The sequence below is a fragment of the Gopherus evgoodei genome, chromosome 7 (assembly GCF_007399415.2).
Source record: "Gopherus evgoodei ecotype Sinaloan lineage chromosome 7, rGopEvg1_v1.p, whole genome shotgun sequence".
Taxonomy (NCBI): Eukaryota; Metazoa; Chordata; order Testudines; family Testudinidae; genus Gopherus; species Gopherus evgoodei.
This window is the reverse complement of record NC_044328.1, coordinates 130,363,406-130,379,752: the sequence shown is the minus strand read 5'-3', so window position 1 is coordinate 130,379,752 and position 16,347 is coordinate 130,363,406. Positions and strand designations below refer to the sequence as shown.

At 64.8% G+C, this 16,347-nt stretch overlaps 1 protein-coding gene across 2 annotated transcripts; it reads right to left on the bottom strand.

Annotated features, from left to right (window-relative positions):
• Positions 1 to 397: 397 nt before the first annotated feature.
• On the bottom strand, positions 398 to 15,747 carry KLHDC8B (kelch domain containing 8B). 2 transcript variants are annotated; one of them, XM_030569764.1, is made up of 6 exons: positions 15,657 to 15,747; positions 12,021 to 12,864; positions 6,548 to 6,712; positions 5,831 to 6,055; positions 4,536 to 4,637; positions 398 to 1,323 (listed from the first exon to the last, which is right to left on the bottom strand). In XM_030569764.1, the coding sequence occupies exons 2-6, from the start codon at positions 12,409 to 12,411 to the stop codon at positions 1,127 to 1,129; spliced, it is 1,080 nt and encodes a 359-aa protein (XP_030425624.1). In that variant the 5' UTR covers positions 12,412 to 12,864; positions 15,657 to 15,747; the 3' UTR covers positions 398 to 1,126. The 2 variants fall into 2 exon arrangements, with proteins under 2 accessions (XP_030425624.1, XP_030425625.1); XM_030569765.1 differs by lacking the exons at positions 12,021 to 12,864; positions 15,657 to 15,747 and adding an exon at positions 6,940 to 7,538.
• Positions 15,748 to 16,347: the final 600 nt, after the last annotated feature.

The window sequence follows — 16,347 nt, the reverse complement described above, 5'->3', positions numbered from 1 at the left end:
AGTTGTGACTCACTGAGGTACGGGTACAGGTGGCATTTGGGGTTTGTTGTAATTCACCATCAGGAACGTGCCAGCTGAGATTCACAGCACCCGTAAGGGCTGAGTGACACTGATGTGCTTAGTACGCTTAGGCCAGATGGCGTTTCTGAACTGCCCCTGTTCCTTGCTATGGAATCTCAGGGCCTGGCCCCCTCTCAGTAATAGTCTCAAACCTCCCTGGAGCAGTAGAGTTCACCCCCTTCACTCTCTCCGAGGGCTTGAAGCTGAGCGGCTTCCAGAGGGTGCCTCCCATTTACCCTCCCTTGTACCCCCCACTTTGCCCTGCAAACTCTGGCATTCTCAGATCAAGCAGCAAGAGACCTTGACAGACACGGTTTCATTAAGAGTCAAATTCCACTTGTTTCATTTATTTGAGGTGCTACAGCACCTCCTAGGCACTGAGCTACAGGGCACCGCATGTGCTACATGGGACACAGACCAGGACTACAAAAATACAGCACTCACTAGCAGCTCACGCCTCACTGGCACATCGCCTTTCCTCTGGCCTCCCGCGAGTCCCTGGTGCTCCTCACTGCGCAGAATAAGACACATCTGCACAAAGACACCACAGACATCCACACTGGACAACAGGCAGCTCAAACCAGCTCCCCAACCCAGGGGCTGGCTCTCCTCCCTAGAGACTGTGAGGGACAGACAAACAGACACTGGAGCGCCATGAAAGAGGAGGTGGCTGCACTGCAGGCTTCTCCCACCCCTGAAGTGCAGTGTTGGCAACAGGACCTGACACCTGAGAGCCAGCTTTGGGTTCCCCAGGATCTTCAGCTACTCTGGGGAGCCACACTGCACCCCTGCATTGAAGCTCCTTCCAGACTCCTCTGCTGCTTGCCCTGCCCTGCTTCTCTCCTGTCCCCCAAGAACAGACCGACCGCTCCCATCTCTGAGCTACACTAGAAAACTAATTTCAGCTTCTGACGAAAAGACGACGTCACTGCTTTGGTGCCCCGGGTCAGTAACTACAAGCTACACACCAGCTCCAAAGAGTTTGCTCTCCGCGCCCACCTGCACCTGTCGCCAGTTTCAGGCACTTTGCCCTCTGTCAGTGGGATCCTTTGGCCGGAGGCTTCCTTCAGGCCCCTTCCCGCAGGCACAGAGCCTCCACCGCTCCGCTGGGGCCCTGCGCCACCCCTCCGATCACAAACAGCAGGCTCGGGGCCTGGTAGCTGGAGCAGGAGCAACGACCGGTGGGCATGGGGGGCAGCAGCTCCCACTTCTTCCTTGATATGCTAAATCCTTCCACGGAACCCAGGGGAAACGACTGGTTCCCTGCAAGAGATGAGACATTAAACCATCAATGGGCAGCAAGAGCGGAGGAGAGAGACCTGGGTGTGGGTCAGTCACAGTGGGACAGAGCTGTGAAAAAGGCAAAGGTAAGCCTCGGCTGTAGAGACAGCGAAGTCTGAGTGCCGCTGAGCAAGGCACAGGTGAGCCTGCCGCTGGGACGCTGTGCGCAGCTCTGGGTACCCGTGTTCAGGACAGAGGAATTTAAACTGGATCCGGTGCAGAAGAATGGGGAGTGTCTTGTGAGAGGAGACTGGAAGTGCTCAGCTTTTTGGCCTGGCAGAGAGAAGGCCGAGAGGCGAGCTGAGTGCCAGAGACCCACCAGGGAGGACGAAGAGCTATTTAAGCTCAAGGACAAAGCTGGCCCAAGAACCAAGTGGACAAGCTTCCCAAGAATGCATCAGGGTGGACACTTGAAGTCTGTATCCATTCGAGGGGGCAGTTCTGGGACAGCCACTCAGTAGGAGCCGTGGGACAAAACAACATAACTAGTTTTAAGACATAACTGGACACATTAGCGCGAGATTGTCTGACAGGGTGGCCTGGGATGCGAGGGCAGGGATCGGATACCTGCAGGTCCCTAGCAGTTTATGCTGCAGGTTCTTAAAATCGAATGCCACAGCTGGTCCCTGCCCACCCCATCCCTTCAGCCAATGCCACAGGGCACAGGGAACACGCTGTACCCTGGCCCCCGCCCACCCCATCTCCTCAGCCAATACCACAGGACGCAAGGAATACGCTGAACCCTGGGCCCCCCCTACCCTCCCTATCCCCTCAGCCAACGCCACAGGGAACGTGCTGTACCCCATGCCCTGCCCACCCTATCCCCTCAGCCAACACCACAGGGCGCAGGGAACGTGCTGTGCCCTGTGCCCTGCCCACCCCATCCCCTCAGCCAACATCACAGGGCGCAGGAAACGTGCTGTACCCCGGGGCCCCCTCCGCCCCATCCCCTCAGCCAACACCACAGGGAACGTGCTGTACCCTGGGCCCCCCCGCCCCATCCCCTCAGCCAACGCCACAGGGAACGTGCTGTACCCTGGGCCCCCCCGCCCCATCCCGTCAGCCAAAACCACAGGGAACGTGCTGCACTCCGGGGCCCCCCCCCCACCCCATCCCCTCAGCCAACACCACAGGGAACGTGCTGTACCCCGGGCCCCCCCACCCCATCCCCTCAGCCAACGCCACAGGGCGCAGGGAATGTGCTGTACCCTGTGCCCTGCTCACCCCATCCCCTCAGCCAACGCCACAGGGAACGTGCTGTACCACAGGCCCCATGTCATCCCCTCCATGAATACCTTAGGACTCGGAGGATGCACACTATCACAGGGCCTTGCCCCCAACTTCCCGTCCGCCAGCATTGTGGGACTGAGAGGCGGGAGGATGGAGGTCTGTCAGGGAGCGCCGCCGATGAGCACAGGGGGCAGAGTTAAGGTTGTGTATTTCCTGATGCAAATTCTGCCCCAGTGCTGCAGTCCTGCTATTGCTTTGCACAGCTGTGCGGCTATGTGAGAGGGGCGCGAAATCCTGCGTAGCACAATTCCCCTTCACTTTCTTGTGCTTTGCAGGTTGCTGAGCTGTGAACATACTGGGGGAATGAAAAGCCTTAGCGAACTGCCAGTCAATCTGCCAGCCGTCTCCCATCCCCCAACACTGCGCAGGTAACTGACTTGGCACAAAAGAGCCAGGAATGGAACCCAATTGGTTTTTCTGTCCGTTTGCAGAGCTCCTTGTTCCCAGTCAATAGAAACGGCTCTGGCTGTGCCACAGAGCACGAGACAGTCACCTCAGGACGCCACAGGGCACCTGGGCTGCCCGTGCAGAGCTGCTCTGCCCTGTGTCTGCTGCAGCACGTTGCAGAAATTCAGCTGTCTGCTTTCACCAAGTTAACAGACCCTTCCTAGGAGAGCCGGGGAGCACCCTTCTGCCCCATAGCCAGCTTGTTCCTGCCCTGTTCCAGTTCTCTGAGCCGAGAGGGGCAGGGACCGAGAACAGCTAGGTGCTCTGCCAGACACCGGCCTGCAGAGAGCAGCTGAACAGTGCCCCAATCCAGCCATCCTGCTGCATTCCCCTGCTACACCGCGGCAGTCCCTGCTGGAGAGTGGGGACAGAGCCCGCTGCAGGCAGCACCTTCACGCTAGCAGCAGCCCACCATGGCTCCAGCCAGCAGCTGTCAGGGATTTCACTTTGCTGGGAAGGCAGGGCCTGTGTTCCTCAGCTGGCACACACCGCTCGGCCCCCAGCTTCCTGTTTTCATTCGGTCCCTCCTCTCCCAAAGAGCAAAGCACCAGCTCCTTGGTGCTCTGGGGCCCCAGTGTGAAGGGGGAGCTGCTGAGTGCTCACCGGTCAGGTAAAAGCCCCCCCAGTGAGCTGGAGCTCAGCATCCCCATCTGACAGTGCCATGGTGCCGAGGCACCATCCCTAACAGCCCAGCCCAGCCGTGGGAGACACGCTGGCGTACTTCTGTGCTGGCCTCACATCCCACATGGGGCACTGCTGCCTGCAGGGCTCCCCCCATGTCTCCATCCCTGTCTAACCTTCCCCAGGCCTGGCCCGCCCCTAGAACAGTGGCTTCGGGATCCAGCGGGCATGTGCCTTCCTGGCAGGTCACCACGGCTGGGCACAGAAGTGAGGGGAACATCTGGATGGATGTCACACCATGAGCAGGTGCCAGCTAGTGAGCCGAATAAGGCACCAACATTTAAACAGAAGCAAAAGTCGGGCCCCGTCCCTGCTCTTCCTCACCCTCCCCAGGAGAGGAGCTGGGCCATCTCTGGTCTGACTGCAAAGGGGGGCCAGAGTGGCCAGGGAGGGGCCCTGAGGATAGCCTGATGACGAGATGATCCCAGTGCCCCCAATAGAGACTGATGGAGCAGGGGCCGCAGGTGGGAACAAGGCCTGGAAGCAGAGTGGACCCAGGATTCAGAGAGCAATCAGCCCCCTAGAGGAACCCCTCGAACTCGGTGCCCTGTGGCGGGGGGAGGGGGAAGGGAAGGGCTGGCTGCAGCACCACAGCAGCCAGCTCAGCTCCATTAACACAGAGGAGTGTGTGCTGGATGGCACGGCCCCTGACATGGGCCTGGGAGGGGCAGGTCTGTCTGCACAGCTCCCTCCCCAAGAGGCTGCTGCTTGGCTCTACCCCCCAGTGAGTCCTGAGCACAAGCACGACCCCCCACCCAATCCTCCCTCCACGTTACCGAGGCCTCCGGCCACCACCACTCGCCCGCCGAGGCAGCCAGCCACAAAGTCGGCTCTCTTCTCCCGCATGCGCACGGCGCGGCCCTGCTTGCTCCAGGCCCCTGCGGGAAAGAGGCAGCGTCAGGCTTGTGCTGCTGCAGCGGGTAGGAGAAGACTCTCGCGGGGGGCTTGGCACTGGCCAGCTTCCCCCGCACACCTCCCTGCTGCGTCTGAACACAGGGACGGAGCCAGGCCAGGCAGCCTCCAGAGACTCACCCAGGGCATTTCTGCGCACAGGAATGGGATCCCCAGCCCTCTCCCCGGGGGATGAGACAGCTGGGGCAGGACCCCTATCCCCTGCTGCTGCCATCCCTGTGCGGCTGCTTCACTCACACCCTGGCATCTCCCAGTGCCCAGGAAACAGGCCTGCCCTGGGCACAGTGCCAGGGGGTCCGTTGCAGGCCCTCGCTCTGCCGTATCAGCAGCCTCCAGCTGCCGTCGGCATTGTTCCCTCCTGCCACAGACTGCACATGTGTGTAGGTGGTATGACCAGCACCGTTCCCGGAGGTCCTGCTACACACAGGCCTGTCTACCTAGCTCTGCCTGGGGTACCGCTCGGGCTCCTGGCCCTCTCTGCCTGGGTCCCCATTGGCTGCCCCTGCCAGCCAGCTGGCGCTGCGGGCTGGGTTCTCACCAGCCCCCGCCCCAGCAGGCTGAGGGGAGCAGCAGCTGCTGCTCCCAGGGGAGCTCCGGCAGAGTGGGACTTGGGGGCTCCATGAGGGGACACTCCTGTTCAAGAGGGGGGCAGAGTGCGTCTGGGAGCCTGGGCAGGCAGGAAAAGGCAGACTAGCCTCACTCCCAGTAAAGCCTTTAATCCTGCCCCAGGCGGCTCCAGGTCCTGCTGCCAGGCCGTCCCTGGGCTTGGGCGTCCTGTGACCACGGAATAGCCTCTGGCTGGTGCAAGGTCCCCAGGAGCAGGGCAGCGAGCAGCCAAGCTGAGAGACAGACAGGCACCTAGCTGGGCACGGAAGGGGACAGGGCAGGAGTGGGGGAGGGGATTTACACCAGCCGTTACTCCCTCCCAGCCCCAAGCCAGCGGCTCGGCAGTTGGGCCAGAGGCAGAGTTTCAATGCCCCGAACTCCAGAGTTACAGGGAACGAGACTTACAGGAGTGTGAACAAGGAAGCTAAGCATGAAGCTGGGTCGGAGGGTCCCCCTCACTATCTGTGTGTCCTGCTTGGGGCCCCTCTCTCTGCACCCCAGCTGGCCCCAGCAGCTGGCTAGGCCCAGGCACGCGATCCTCACGCCAGCTCACCCTGCTCCGGGTCAAACATCTCCACCGTGTTGACAAAGTGGGGCCGGGAGTAGAAGTTGTGGGGTCCCGGTTGCTGCAGGCCCCCGAGGCTGAAGAAGCAGCCATCAGCCACGGCACAGCCGGCAAAGGCCCGCCGGCTGGGGACGCTGGGATAGCGTGTCCAGCTCCTCGTCTCCAGGTCGAAGCCCTCGAAGGCCGTGACAGGCAGTTTGCCCTGCCTACCCCCTGCGGAGGGAGGAGATGCTGAGAGGGGCCTGGGCCACCAGGGCCTTCACCCCAACCCCACATCGCCCTGTCACCATGCTTCCTAGCCCAAGGGATGGGGGTCAATGCCAGGCTGCATGTGCTCTGCAGAGCATGGGCTGTGGACTGTGCCCAGTGGGGGCGGGGGGAGGTCTCTGTGGGACGTCCTGGGCACCCAGAGCTGGAATCTGTGCAGAGATTCTCCAGGCTCATTTGCATGCTTATTAAAGGGGGCGCCATGGGGGTGGGGCAGGGGGTGGCTCTGGCAGGAGCTCCCGGCGGGGGGAGGGGCGGGGCACAGGCTGCGGGGAGGGAGGGAGCTCCCAGCAGGAGGTACGGGGGGCTCTGTGCTGCGGGGGCAGGGCACAAGCTGAGGGGGGCTCCCAGCAGGGTGTGCTGGGAAATGCATCCCTGCACCCTGCCCCATGCACTCTCCAGCTCACCCACTGTGCCCACGCCAGACGGTGCACTTACCCAGAAGGAAGATCTTGTTGCCCTGCAGGAAGGCAGATGCCCCATAGCAGGGGGTGGGCATGGAGGGCAGAAGCTGCCAGCGGGTGGTCACTGGGTCATAGACCCGCGCTAGCGCCTGAGGAGAGGTGTCTGCGCCCATGCCCCCGAGAGCGTAGACGAAACCGTCTGCAAGAGAGGAGGGGACATGAGGGGGGAGCCGACCCCTGGAGCAGGTGGGGGGGAAGCAAGGATGGGGGACAGCCCAGAGGGCAGGACGGGGTCAGTAGGGGGGAAGGGGCAGGGGGACAGGGTTGGTGCCAGGAGGGAAGGGGGAGCTGATGCAGGGGCCGGGGCTGGCACGGGGGGAGCCAGCCTGTGGGATGGGAGCTGCAGTCCCCCTGAATTCCCCTCACCCCATGTCCCGGACCCTGGCTCTGGCCTCTCCCAGAGCACTGATGGGGTGAGTGCCCCAGGCCTCCCGCCACCCCTCCAGTGCCCGGCCTGCAGCCGGAGCCCCTGCCAGCCATGGGGATGGCACCTGCTGCCCGGATCCCCCCCTCCCCTGGACACACTGAAAATAGCCCAGACCATGGGGCCTTCGCAGCTAATTATACTCCCTGGCGCCGTCTCCCTGGAGACGCCATGGCAACCCAGCCATGCTGCCCAAAGGCTGCTTCCCTAGCCCGGCTGCTGGTTGCCATGCGGGTGCCCTGAAGCCCACAGCTGGCAGGGCCTGGGGAGCAGGTCAACAGCCTCTCCTCACCCCCGAGGTCCCGGGCCAGAAGCTCAGGAGTCAGCTGGGGAGAAGCCACCACCCGTAGGAGGGGCTCAGCCTGTACTTGGAGGGTGCAGATTGCTGCCGACCCTCACGCCCACTCTAGTGACAGGAGGGGAGGGGAGGCCCAGCCAGGTGAAGGGCTGTGCCCCAGGTCACACTGAGGGGCTGCCCGTCTGGACGCTGCCCTGACAGCAGAGCCCGCTGGAAAATGCCAAGCAGCTCTCAGGCGCTAAGAGTGGAAACACTCAGCAGCCTGGACTCTGGGCTCACCTCAGTCCCCAGCACCTGACTGCGGTGCCCCCGACTGACGGAGACACTCAAGACCTGGGTCCTACTCCGAGCTCTGCCACTCCATTGCTGGGCAACCCTTCCCTGCCATGTGCCTCAGTTTCCCATCTGTCCAATGGGCACAGTGATCTGGGCCCCGTGCGTGCCGGGCTGCGAGATCAATGGGTGAAAAGCCCTAGAGAAGCGCCAAGGTGAGTGAGACAAAAATACGTTACGGGACCAACTTCTCCATACGCGCTAGGTGTTCTCAGCAGCTCCAGCACCGCCTCTTACTGCCCGGGACAGGAGGTGAAGAATCCGGCGTCCAGCTGAAGCAAGACTGCGAATTCTGGGAGCCAGGATGAAACCATCCCAGGTCTCAGGCGTTACTGCCCTGACACACCTGCAGGCTGCAGGCACGGTGATGAGAAGTGGGCACTACCTCAATTCTGAAACAACGAGGAGTCCTCGTGCACCTTAGAGACTAACAAACGGATCTGGGCACAAGGTTCCCTGGTCACTCCCTGCGTCCGATGAAGTGGGCTCTAGCCCACAGACGCTTATGCCCAGATACACGTGTTGTGCTGATACAGACTAACACGGCCGCCCCTCTGGAACCTGCCTCAGTTCTGTATCTTACCAGACACTGCCAGCAGCACAGATCCCTGGCGCCACCCTGGGACCAGCCCTGCCTGCCAGGGGCCAGCGCCCCCTGCTGAGCCCCACAGGGCCCCATGGGGCCAGCCCCGACTGCCAGGGAACAGCGCCCCCTGCTGAACCCCCACCCCGCTCCCTGCAGCACAGCACCCCCTAGCACTCCATGGGGCCAGCCCTGCCTGCCAGGGGACAGCGCCCCCTGCTGAGCCCCACAGGGCCAGCCCCGACTGCCAGGGGAGAGCGCCCCCTGCTGAGCCCCCACCCTGCTCCCTGCAGCACAGCGCCCCCTAGCACTCCATGGAGCCAGCCCTGCCTGCCAGGGGACAGTGCCCCTGCTGAGCCCCACAGGGCACCCTGCGGCCAGCCCTGCCTGCCAGGGGAGGGCGCCCCCTGCTGAGCCCCACAGGGCCCCATGGGGCCAGCCCCGACTGCCAGGGGACAGCGCCCCCTGCTGAGCCCCACAGGGCCCCATGGGGCCAGCCCCGACTGCCAGGGGACAGCGCCCCCTGCTGAGCCCCACAGCGTCCCATGGGGCCAGCCCCGACTGCCAGGGGACAGCACCCCCTGCTGAACCCCCACCCCGCTCCCTGCAGCACAGCACCCCCTAGCACTCCATGGGGCCAGCCCTGCCTGCCAGGGGACAGCGCCCCCTGCTGAGCCCCACAGGGCCAGCCCCGACTGCCAGGGGAGAGCGCCCCCTGCTGAGCCCCCACCCTGCTCCCTGCAGCACAGCGCCCCCTAGCACCCCATGGGGCCAGCCCTGCCTGCCAGGGGACAGTGCCCCTGCTGAGCCCCCACCCTGCAGCACAGCGCCCCCTAGCACTCCATGGGGCCAGCCCTGCCTGCCAGGGGAGAACGCCCCCTGCTGAGCCCCACAGGGCCCCATGGGGCCAGCCCTGCCTGCCAGGGGACAGCGCCCCCTGCTGAGCCCCACAGGGCCCCATGGGGCCAGCCCTGCCTGCCAGGGGACAGCGCCCCCTGCTGAGCCCCACAGGGCCCCATGGGGCCAGCCCTGCCTGCCAGGGGACAGCGCCCCCTGCTGAGCCACCACCCCACTCCCTGCAGCACAGCGCCCCCTAGCACCAGCCCTGCCTGCCTGGGGACAGCGCCCCCATCAGTTCGCCAACAGGACTTTCTCTGAGCCAGCCCGGCCTGCTGCAATCCCCGCAGGGGTGCGGAGGCGTCTCCAGCCTGACTCAGCTCAGTGCCAGTGCTGCCAACGTGCACAAGGAAACCCGTCTCCCCGTGTCTGCTGGGCGTGGGTCTGACCCCTAGCACCGAGTTAGCTTGGCTTGTGTCAGTGTGGTACTGACCATACAGAGCTCTAGGGCAGCAGATGCATGGGGCTGGGGGTGCAGGAGGAGACGGGGCTGCGCTGAAAGCCCAAGACCCCCTGCACTCACTGCACTTGTGACTTGACCCCCCTCCCATCCCCACAACAAGTCAGCAGCTTCAAAGCACCTGCACCCAGTGTGACAAAGTGGGGGATTTTCTTGTGCTTTTCTTGGTTTCCAATGGTTTGCATGCCGAGGGGGTAGGACTCAGTTTCCCTGGGTGTTACTGGTTTAACGAGGGGAGGGGAGAGGGAGTTGTTGTTACACAGGACCAGAGAGGGAACTTGGGACCCCGGCCGATGGCCTGGAGGATGGAGACCCCAGCGACTGGTGACCTGATGACCCGAGGACCCAGCTCAGCTGGTTCTGGCCAGTGGAGGACAATGGGCTGCGGGGAGAGGACCCCGGTGACCTGACCCGCCGGTTCCAGCCAGAGGGGGACTGAGGACAGAAGAGGGAAGAGGAGGCCCAGGTGACCGTATGTCCCTGGAGAGAAGATAATGGACAGAGGGGGTTTGGGGCTGGAGATATCAGAGGCCCAGCTGGGAAGCAGGGGGGCTCTGGGCTGGAGAGGGGGAGCAGGCAGAGCCCACCTGGCTGCAGGGGGACCGGGATGTGCTGTGCTGGGGGAGGCCAGGCCTGAGCCCTCAGAGTTTCCTGTGCTGGTCTCAACGCTCACTAAACCCTCCTATGTTACGTTGGCTGAGAGTCACTGCGGTCTAGAGAACAGGGGGCATCGTCCCCTTCGCGGGTGGAGGCCTGGGGGTCCAGAGCGAGGGGACTCCCTGGGGGGGGCCCACGGCAGAGACAGACGTGCTAAGGCTCAGAGAGGTGCCGCCCCAGGAGGTGGAGGGGCCTAACCCCGAGAGAGAGTGGATCCCTGAGAAGGGCTGTCGCACTGAAAGGGGCACCTCCCACGGACCACACGGGGCCAAGAGTGGGCCCGATCTGTGAGTCCGTGACACCCAGCAAACCCCATTCTGCCTGCTCCGTTCAGCCACAATCCCCTGCCGGCCAGAGGGCCAGCGGCACCCCCCAAGGGATGAGCCCTGTGGGCCGGCACAGGAAAAGAGGATTCGGGGCGCAGCAAGACAATGGTGGGGGGGAAGAGGGGGCATGTGCAGCACACGCTCTCCTTCTCTCAGGCCCTGCTGAGGCCGCTCCTGGCATGTCCTGTCCAGGGCCTGCAGCAATGGGGCTCCAGGAGAAGCCCAGCCAGAGGGAACCCACCTGGCCTAAAGGGTGCAGCCCTAGGCAGGGCCGCACACTGGATGTCAGGGACCAGCCAGGCAGTGGGCTCGGGCAGAGTCCTGCTGAACACACTGTGGGGTGCCTGTGTGGTGGGTGGGGGATGGGTCAGGGCGCCCTTGGGGTGCCGCTCCCGCCCTTACCCCGAGGTCCTAGAAAGGCCCAGGATTCAGGCCTGGGCCCTTTGGCAGCGTCTACTGGGCTAAGGGCTCGGCCACTCGCTGTCACACGCCCTGGCTGCTCAGCTCACATGGTACCCGCGGGGCCGCTCTGACACCCCACTCTTGCTGCCCAGCTGCCAGGGGCACAAGGCAGAGGGCCCTGCCAGCGGGAAGGAAGCCACACAGCAGCAGCTGCCCTGACATGCCCACAGCATGACAGGGGCCCTGGCGGAGGCCAAGCACCCCGGCACACAGGGTCAGGTAGCACCACTGCCACCAGAATGTCCTGACGCAGGCTCCCTTCCTTGGGCACAGGCCTGTGGTTCCCACCTGTGCCTCTGGGCAGGCTGCGCGCCCGGTGCTTCCTGGGGGAGAAGCACAGGAGGCTAAGCTGGTCACTGGGCCGGGGGTGGGCATGGACACTGCCCCATCCCAGGGCTCTAGCAACAGCTGGGGGCCTTCCTGGCCACCCATCCTTTGGGGACAGGCTCCCCACTATGCCCCACACAGCACAGCCCCCTCTGGCCCAGCCCTGGGGTTGCTCGCCAGCCCCTGCTAGGTCTGTGTGGCAGGTGGGCACAGGGCTGAGAGTTTGGCTGCAGGGGATGGGGCACAGAGTTGGGGAGCGGGTACAGACACCCCTGCTTCCAGCACCCAGAACCGATACCTGCCTGGTGCACACCCACCCAGCCAGCCAGGGACACAGCTTGGCTCTGGGACGCCTTGCCTTGGCCCAGCCACGTGCCGAGCTGCCCTCCACATCCCAGCGGTTCAGAGCTGCAGCTCAGCCTGCCACACCCATCGCCCCCGCCATAGCCCCCTGCCCCCTCAGGCCTGCAGCTGGGGACGGGAATGAGGCCAAAGGGCAGAGGCAAATGATGGGGAGGGCAGAGGCAAATGCCCAAGGCTCCAGGGGGAAAGATAGGGGGCTGGGTGCCCAGGAGCAGTGAACACTCAGTTAAGGGGCATTTTCATTCAATTAGGCAGTGACATATTTTTTTAATTGCCTGTTAATTATCAAGAGAAACACCCCCGTCTGCCCAGCTCACCTCTCTCGATTGCAGAGATGCCCATGGATGGCTGGGCCAGGGCCGCCACCTTCTCCCACTTGCCCTCATCTGTGTTGAAGACTTCGACGGAGGCCAGGGGGCTCTGTCTGGAATCCATGCCCCCCATCACCAGGACCTGCTTCCCCACAGCCACAGCAGCCGCCCCGGCCCGGGGCGTGGGGAGTGGAGGGAGCACCGTCCACTTCTGGGAATGCACATCCAGCATCTCCACAGTGTCCAGGGGCAGCCCCGCCTGGCCGCAGCCCCCCACCACAAAGAGGTGCCCGTCCTGGTACGCAGGGCTGCAGTACACCCGGCAGGTGCGCATGGGCGGGAAGACCTCCCAGAAGAAAGACCTGGCAGTGGTGGCTGCCATAGCGGGAACCGGCATGGTACCTCAGGGGGGAGCCATCACAGCACCTCTCACCTAGGCTCGCCCGCCCGCCCAGCTGGGCATCCTCAGGGCTCTGCTCTGGGCAGACAGCTCCACCCACGGCCAGCAGCTGCAGCGCTGCTCCGATGAGGGCAATTCCACCTCACGCCCTATGGGAGGAGGCCCAGGCCTGCAGTGCCCAGTGGCCACTGGCTCCGGTGGGATGGATCCCCAGGGCAGGGAGAGGTCAATTCCTATGTGGAGCTGCTAGCATCGTCTTGCAGTAACAGGCAGGACACACCCCCGACTCAGCCGCTCCGCAGGTCAGGCAGGTGCAGTGGATCTGGAGCAGGGCTCTGCCGTGGCAGCCGACACTCCTGCCTGACTCCCCTGGTGCATGGCTTGTGCCTCTGGTCCAGCCCTGGTCAGACTGGAGTCTCTGCAGCTCCTCTTCCCTCCACCAGCTCCTGCCTGAAGGGTGAGAAAGACACGTGAGGGGGCCAGGCTCTGGCCCAGCCGCTGCAGGAGGAGCAGAAAACGCATCTCGTAGAGGCAGGAAGCAGAGGCGATCTCGCAACACTAGCACAAACAGCTCTCTGAGCAGCTGCCTGCCAGGCCCCGCCAGGGCCGGGAATCCCAGCTGCCTCTGCCCCCTGTGGACCCCAAAGCCCGGAAGCTTGGAGAGGAGCAAGTCAGAGGAAAAAAGCTGACCTGGGGAGAAAGCCCGGGGTGGCAGAGCACAAGGCAGGCACTGGAACAGGACTCTGGGTGTCTCCAGAGGACCCTGACCCCAGCCCAGAGTGTGCCCTGGAATTGTGAGCCAGGGAATAGCATCAAAGAATCCTGTGGCACCTTATAGACTAACAGACGTTTTGGAGCATGAGCTTTCGTGGGTGAATACCCACTTCCTCAGATGCATGTCGGGTTTCTCTTGGGACTCAGGAAAGAGCCTGTGCAAAGCGTGTGTTCGATGCTACGCCTGCCACACGGCCCCCAAGGGGCTGGCCCCGCAGAGACTGGGCAGGGCCAGTGTGCTGGAAACTCTCAGCACAGGCACTACACAGAGGATCTGCCCCAGGAGAGGGACGCAGGGACCCACGACAGGAAGCGCTGGGCTCTGTTCAGACTCCAGATGGGGAGCTGGCAGCTGGATTCCCGCCCAGCAACCTAGTGAGTGGATGGCGGCAGGAGCCCAACCCAATCTGGGCAGGTGCCTTGCTCCTTAGGGGAGGTCTCCAGGCCTGGCCCCGGTGCCATTATGAGCCTGTAATTGGCACCCAGGCCCCGGTCCCACCCCCTGCCAGAGAGCTGCCACAGCAAGGAGTTCCCAGCTCACTTCTCTTCCCCTCGAACAGCTTCCTGGCTGACAGCTGCATCCTCCGTATAGCAGGTGGGTCCCTGCTCAGGTCTCAGCTCCCTCCCGTGCACCTGGTGAGGAATCTAGGGCAGGCCGGGGAAGCCAGGCTACTGCTGGCCACCGCAGGGAAGACATCAAAGTGGGAGGGAGACAGCAAGGTGCCCCCAGCACATCCCAGGGGCACAGTCAGCATCTCCCACCATCAGGGATTGCCCCAAAGCTCCCCGGTCCAGCAACGGCAGCTTGAAACCTGTGCCAGGCTGGGGCGGGCACCTGCTCCCATGTAACACAGCCCCTCTCCCCCAATAGCCCTCTGGGCGCTGCATGCACCCTGCTAGGCAAAGCCGCAGGCGCCAGCTCCTGGAGCCAGGCAGCCCCTGCAGCCAAGTCAGCGCAGAGCCCAGGCTCATTTCACGCCCCCAGGCGACTGGAATGCAGGCCCCACTGCCCAGGCCCTGGGACCAGCTGGCCAGAGACACACTTACAGCCAGGATCGTGAGAGCCGTGCTGCTGGGGCACCAAGTCACAGCCGGACAGCGGAGCCCACCCAGGTGGTTGGAAAACAACTTCAGCTGCCCTGGGTGGAGCTGGCCCCCGTTTCTCTGGATGCTCAGCTGCTACAGCCAGGGATCTGCTGTGACCCCCCAGCTAGGCTCCTGCCATCAGCAGCCCCAGGCCCAGCCCAGGGATCGGCCCAGATGACAGGTGTGAGATGGGCGGCTGGGGGCAGGAGCCAGGCAGCTGACTATGCACTGATGGGGAGGGCAGGGGCTCAGCCAGCCTCTGAGCCAGTTACCTGGTGCCCCCCAGCCCTCAGCCTGGGCTCCCTGCTCTGCTGGGGGGCTGCATCTTCTCTTTTCCCACGTGCGCTGCCCTCTGCCTGGCAGAGCCAACGACCCACGCTGCACCCAGCCCTGGATCCCCTGCCGTGGCTCGGACCTGCTGCCAAACTCCGAGCTCCTGCGCTGAGCCCTGCAAGGCACTGGGCAGACCTGGGGGCCATGGCAGGGCACTGGGAGGGAGGCTGAAGAAGGGGCTGGGCTGAGGACCCCTCCCTTGCAGCTAGTAGGCAGGGCAGGGCATTGGGGGGCCAGGACAGGGTGTTGGGGAGGGGGACAGGGCCGGGTGCTAGGAAGCTGGGGGGGCAGGGCGCTAGGTGGTTGGGGAAGCTGGGGGGGGCAGGGCCAGGCACTCGGGGATGGGGGGCTGGGGGGGGCAGGGCCGGCAGCTTGGGAGGCAGAGCCGGGCGCTGGGGGGCCCCAGGACGCACACCCCAGACCGGGCTGTCTGAACCGAAGCCCAGGCCCGCAGCTCCCCCAGCCCGTCCGGCCATTGGGGCCCCGGGAGCCGCTCGGAGCAGCTGGCGGAGGCGAAGCTGCAGCGTCCCGCTGGCTCCGGCCAAGCTCCCGGTACCCGCGTCCTGCCCGGCCGGCCCCGCAGAGGAGCGGTTCGCACCACGGGGCGCCTCGGGCGGGAGCTGCGGTCCCAGGCAGCGGGGCCGGGGCACAAACTTTCCCGGAGTCCGCGGAGCGGGGCGGGGGGGTCCCGACAGCCCGGAGGGAGCGGGGTGGGGGTCCCGAGGGGATCACGGGGTTCCTGGCAGCCCGGAAGGGGGAGCGGGGGGGAAGTCCCGGTAGCCCCGGGGGGAGCAGAGTGGGGGTCCCAGGGGAGTCCCGGAAGCGGGAGCGGAGTTGGGGTGCCGGGGGAGGGTCCCGGCAGCCCCGGGGGGAGCGGAGTGGGGGTCCCGGGGGAGTCGCGGGAGCGGAGTTGAGGTCCCGGGGGAGGGTCCCGGCAGCCCAGAAGGGGGAGCGGAGTGGGGGTCCCGGGGCTGGCAGCTGGCGGTCCGGCCCGGCTGCACACGAAGCGGCCCCGGGCTCCCCACGGCCCGGCGAAGGGCGGCGCTCACCTCCGGGGCGCGGGTCCGCCGCGGCTCTCCTGGGGCTCGGCTGGCTCCGGCTCCGGCTCCGGCTCCGCCAGGCTCGGCTCCAGCTTCCCTGCGCGGCGCGGCGGAGCGGCAGGAAAACACCCCCCGCCTTAACCCTGCCCGCGCCGGGCTCTGCCGAGCGCACGGGCCGCGGGGGCGCAGCGCTGGGCGGCCGCGGGCCCTCCAGCTCCGACAGGGAGACGCAGGGCCGCACCCGCGGCTCCCTCCCCGGCCACAGCAGCCTTCAGCCGGGCTAACCCGGGCAACGGGAGGGCGGGGCCCGGCCCTGGTCTGGGAAAGGCGGGAGAGTCTCCGCGGTACCCGCTGCTGGGACAGACCTCGACCCCCTGATCCTGCTGCGGGGGGAGGGGGTAGGCTGGGCTCCCCCTCCCAGGAGCTGGCACTCCCTGACCCCCGCACCTGGCTGCTGCTCAGCTGCTGGGTCAGACCAAGGCTCCGTCCAGCCCAGTGTCCTGGCTCTGGCAGTGGCCAGGTGCAGCAGGGAAACATGGCACTTATCCAGCGATCCAGCCCCTGTCACCCACTCCCAGCTTCTGGCAGTCAGAGGCTTAGGGACCCCAGTGCACGGGGTCCCCTCCCTGCCCCTCCTGGCTAACAGCCATTGATGGACCCGTCCTCCTTCAGGTTTGAACCCAGTTACACTTTTGGCCTT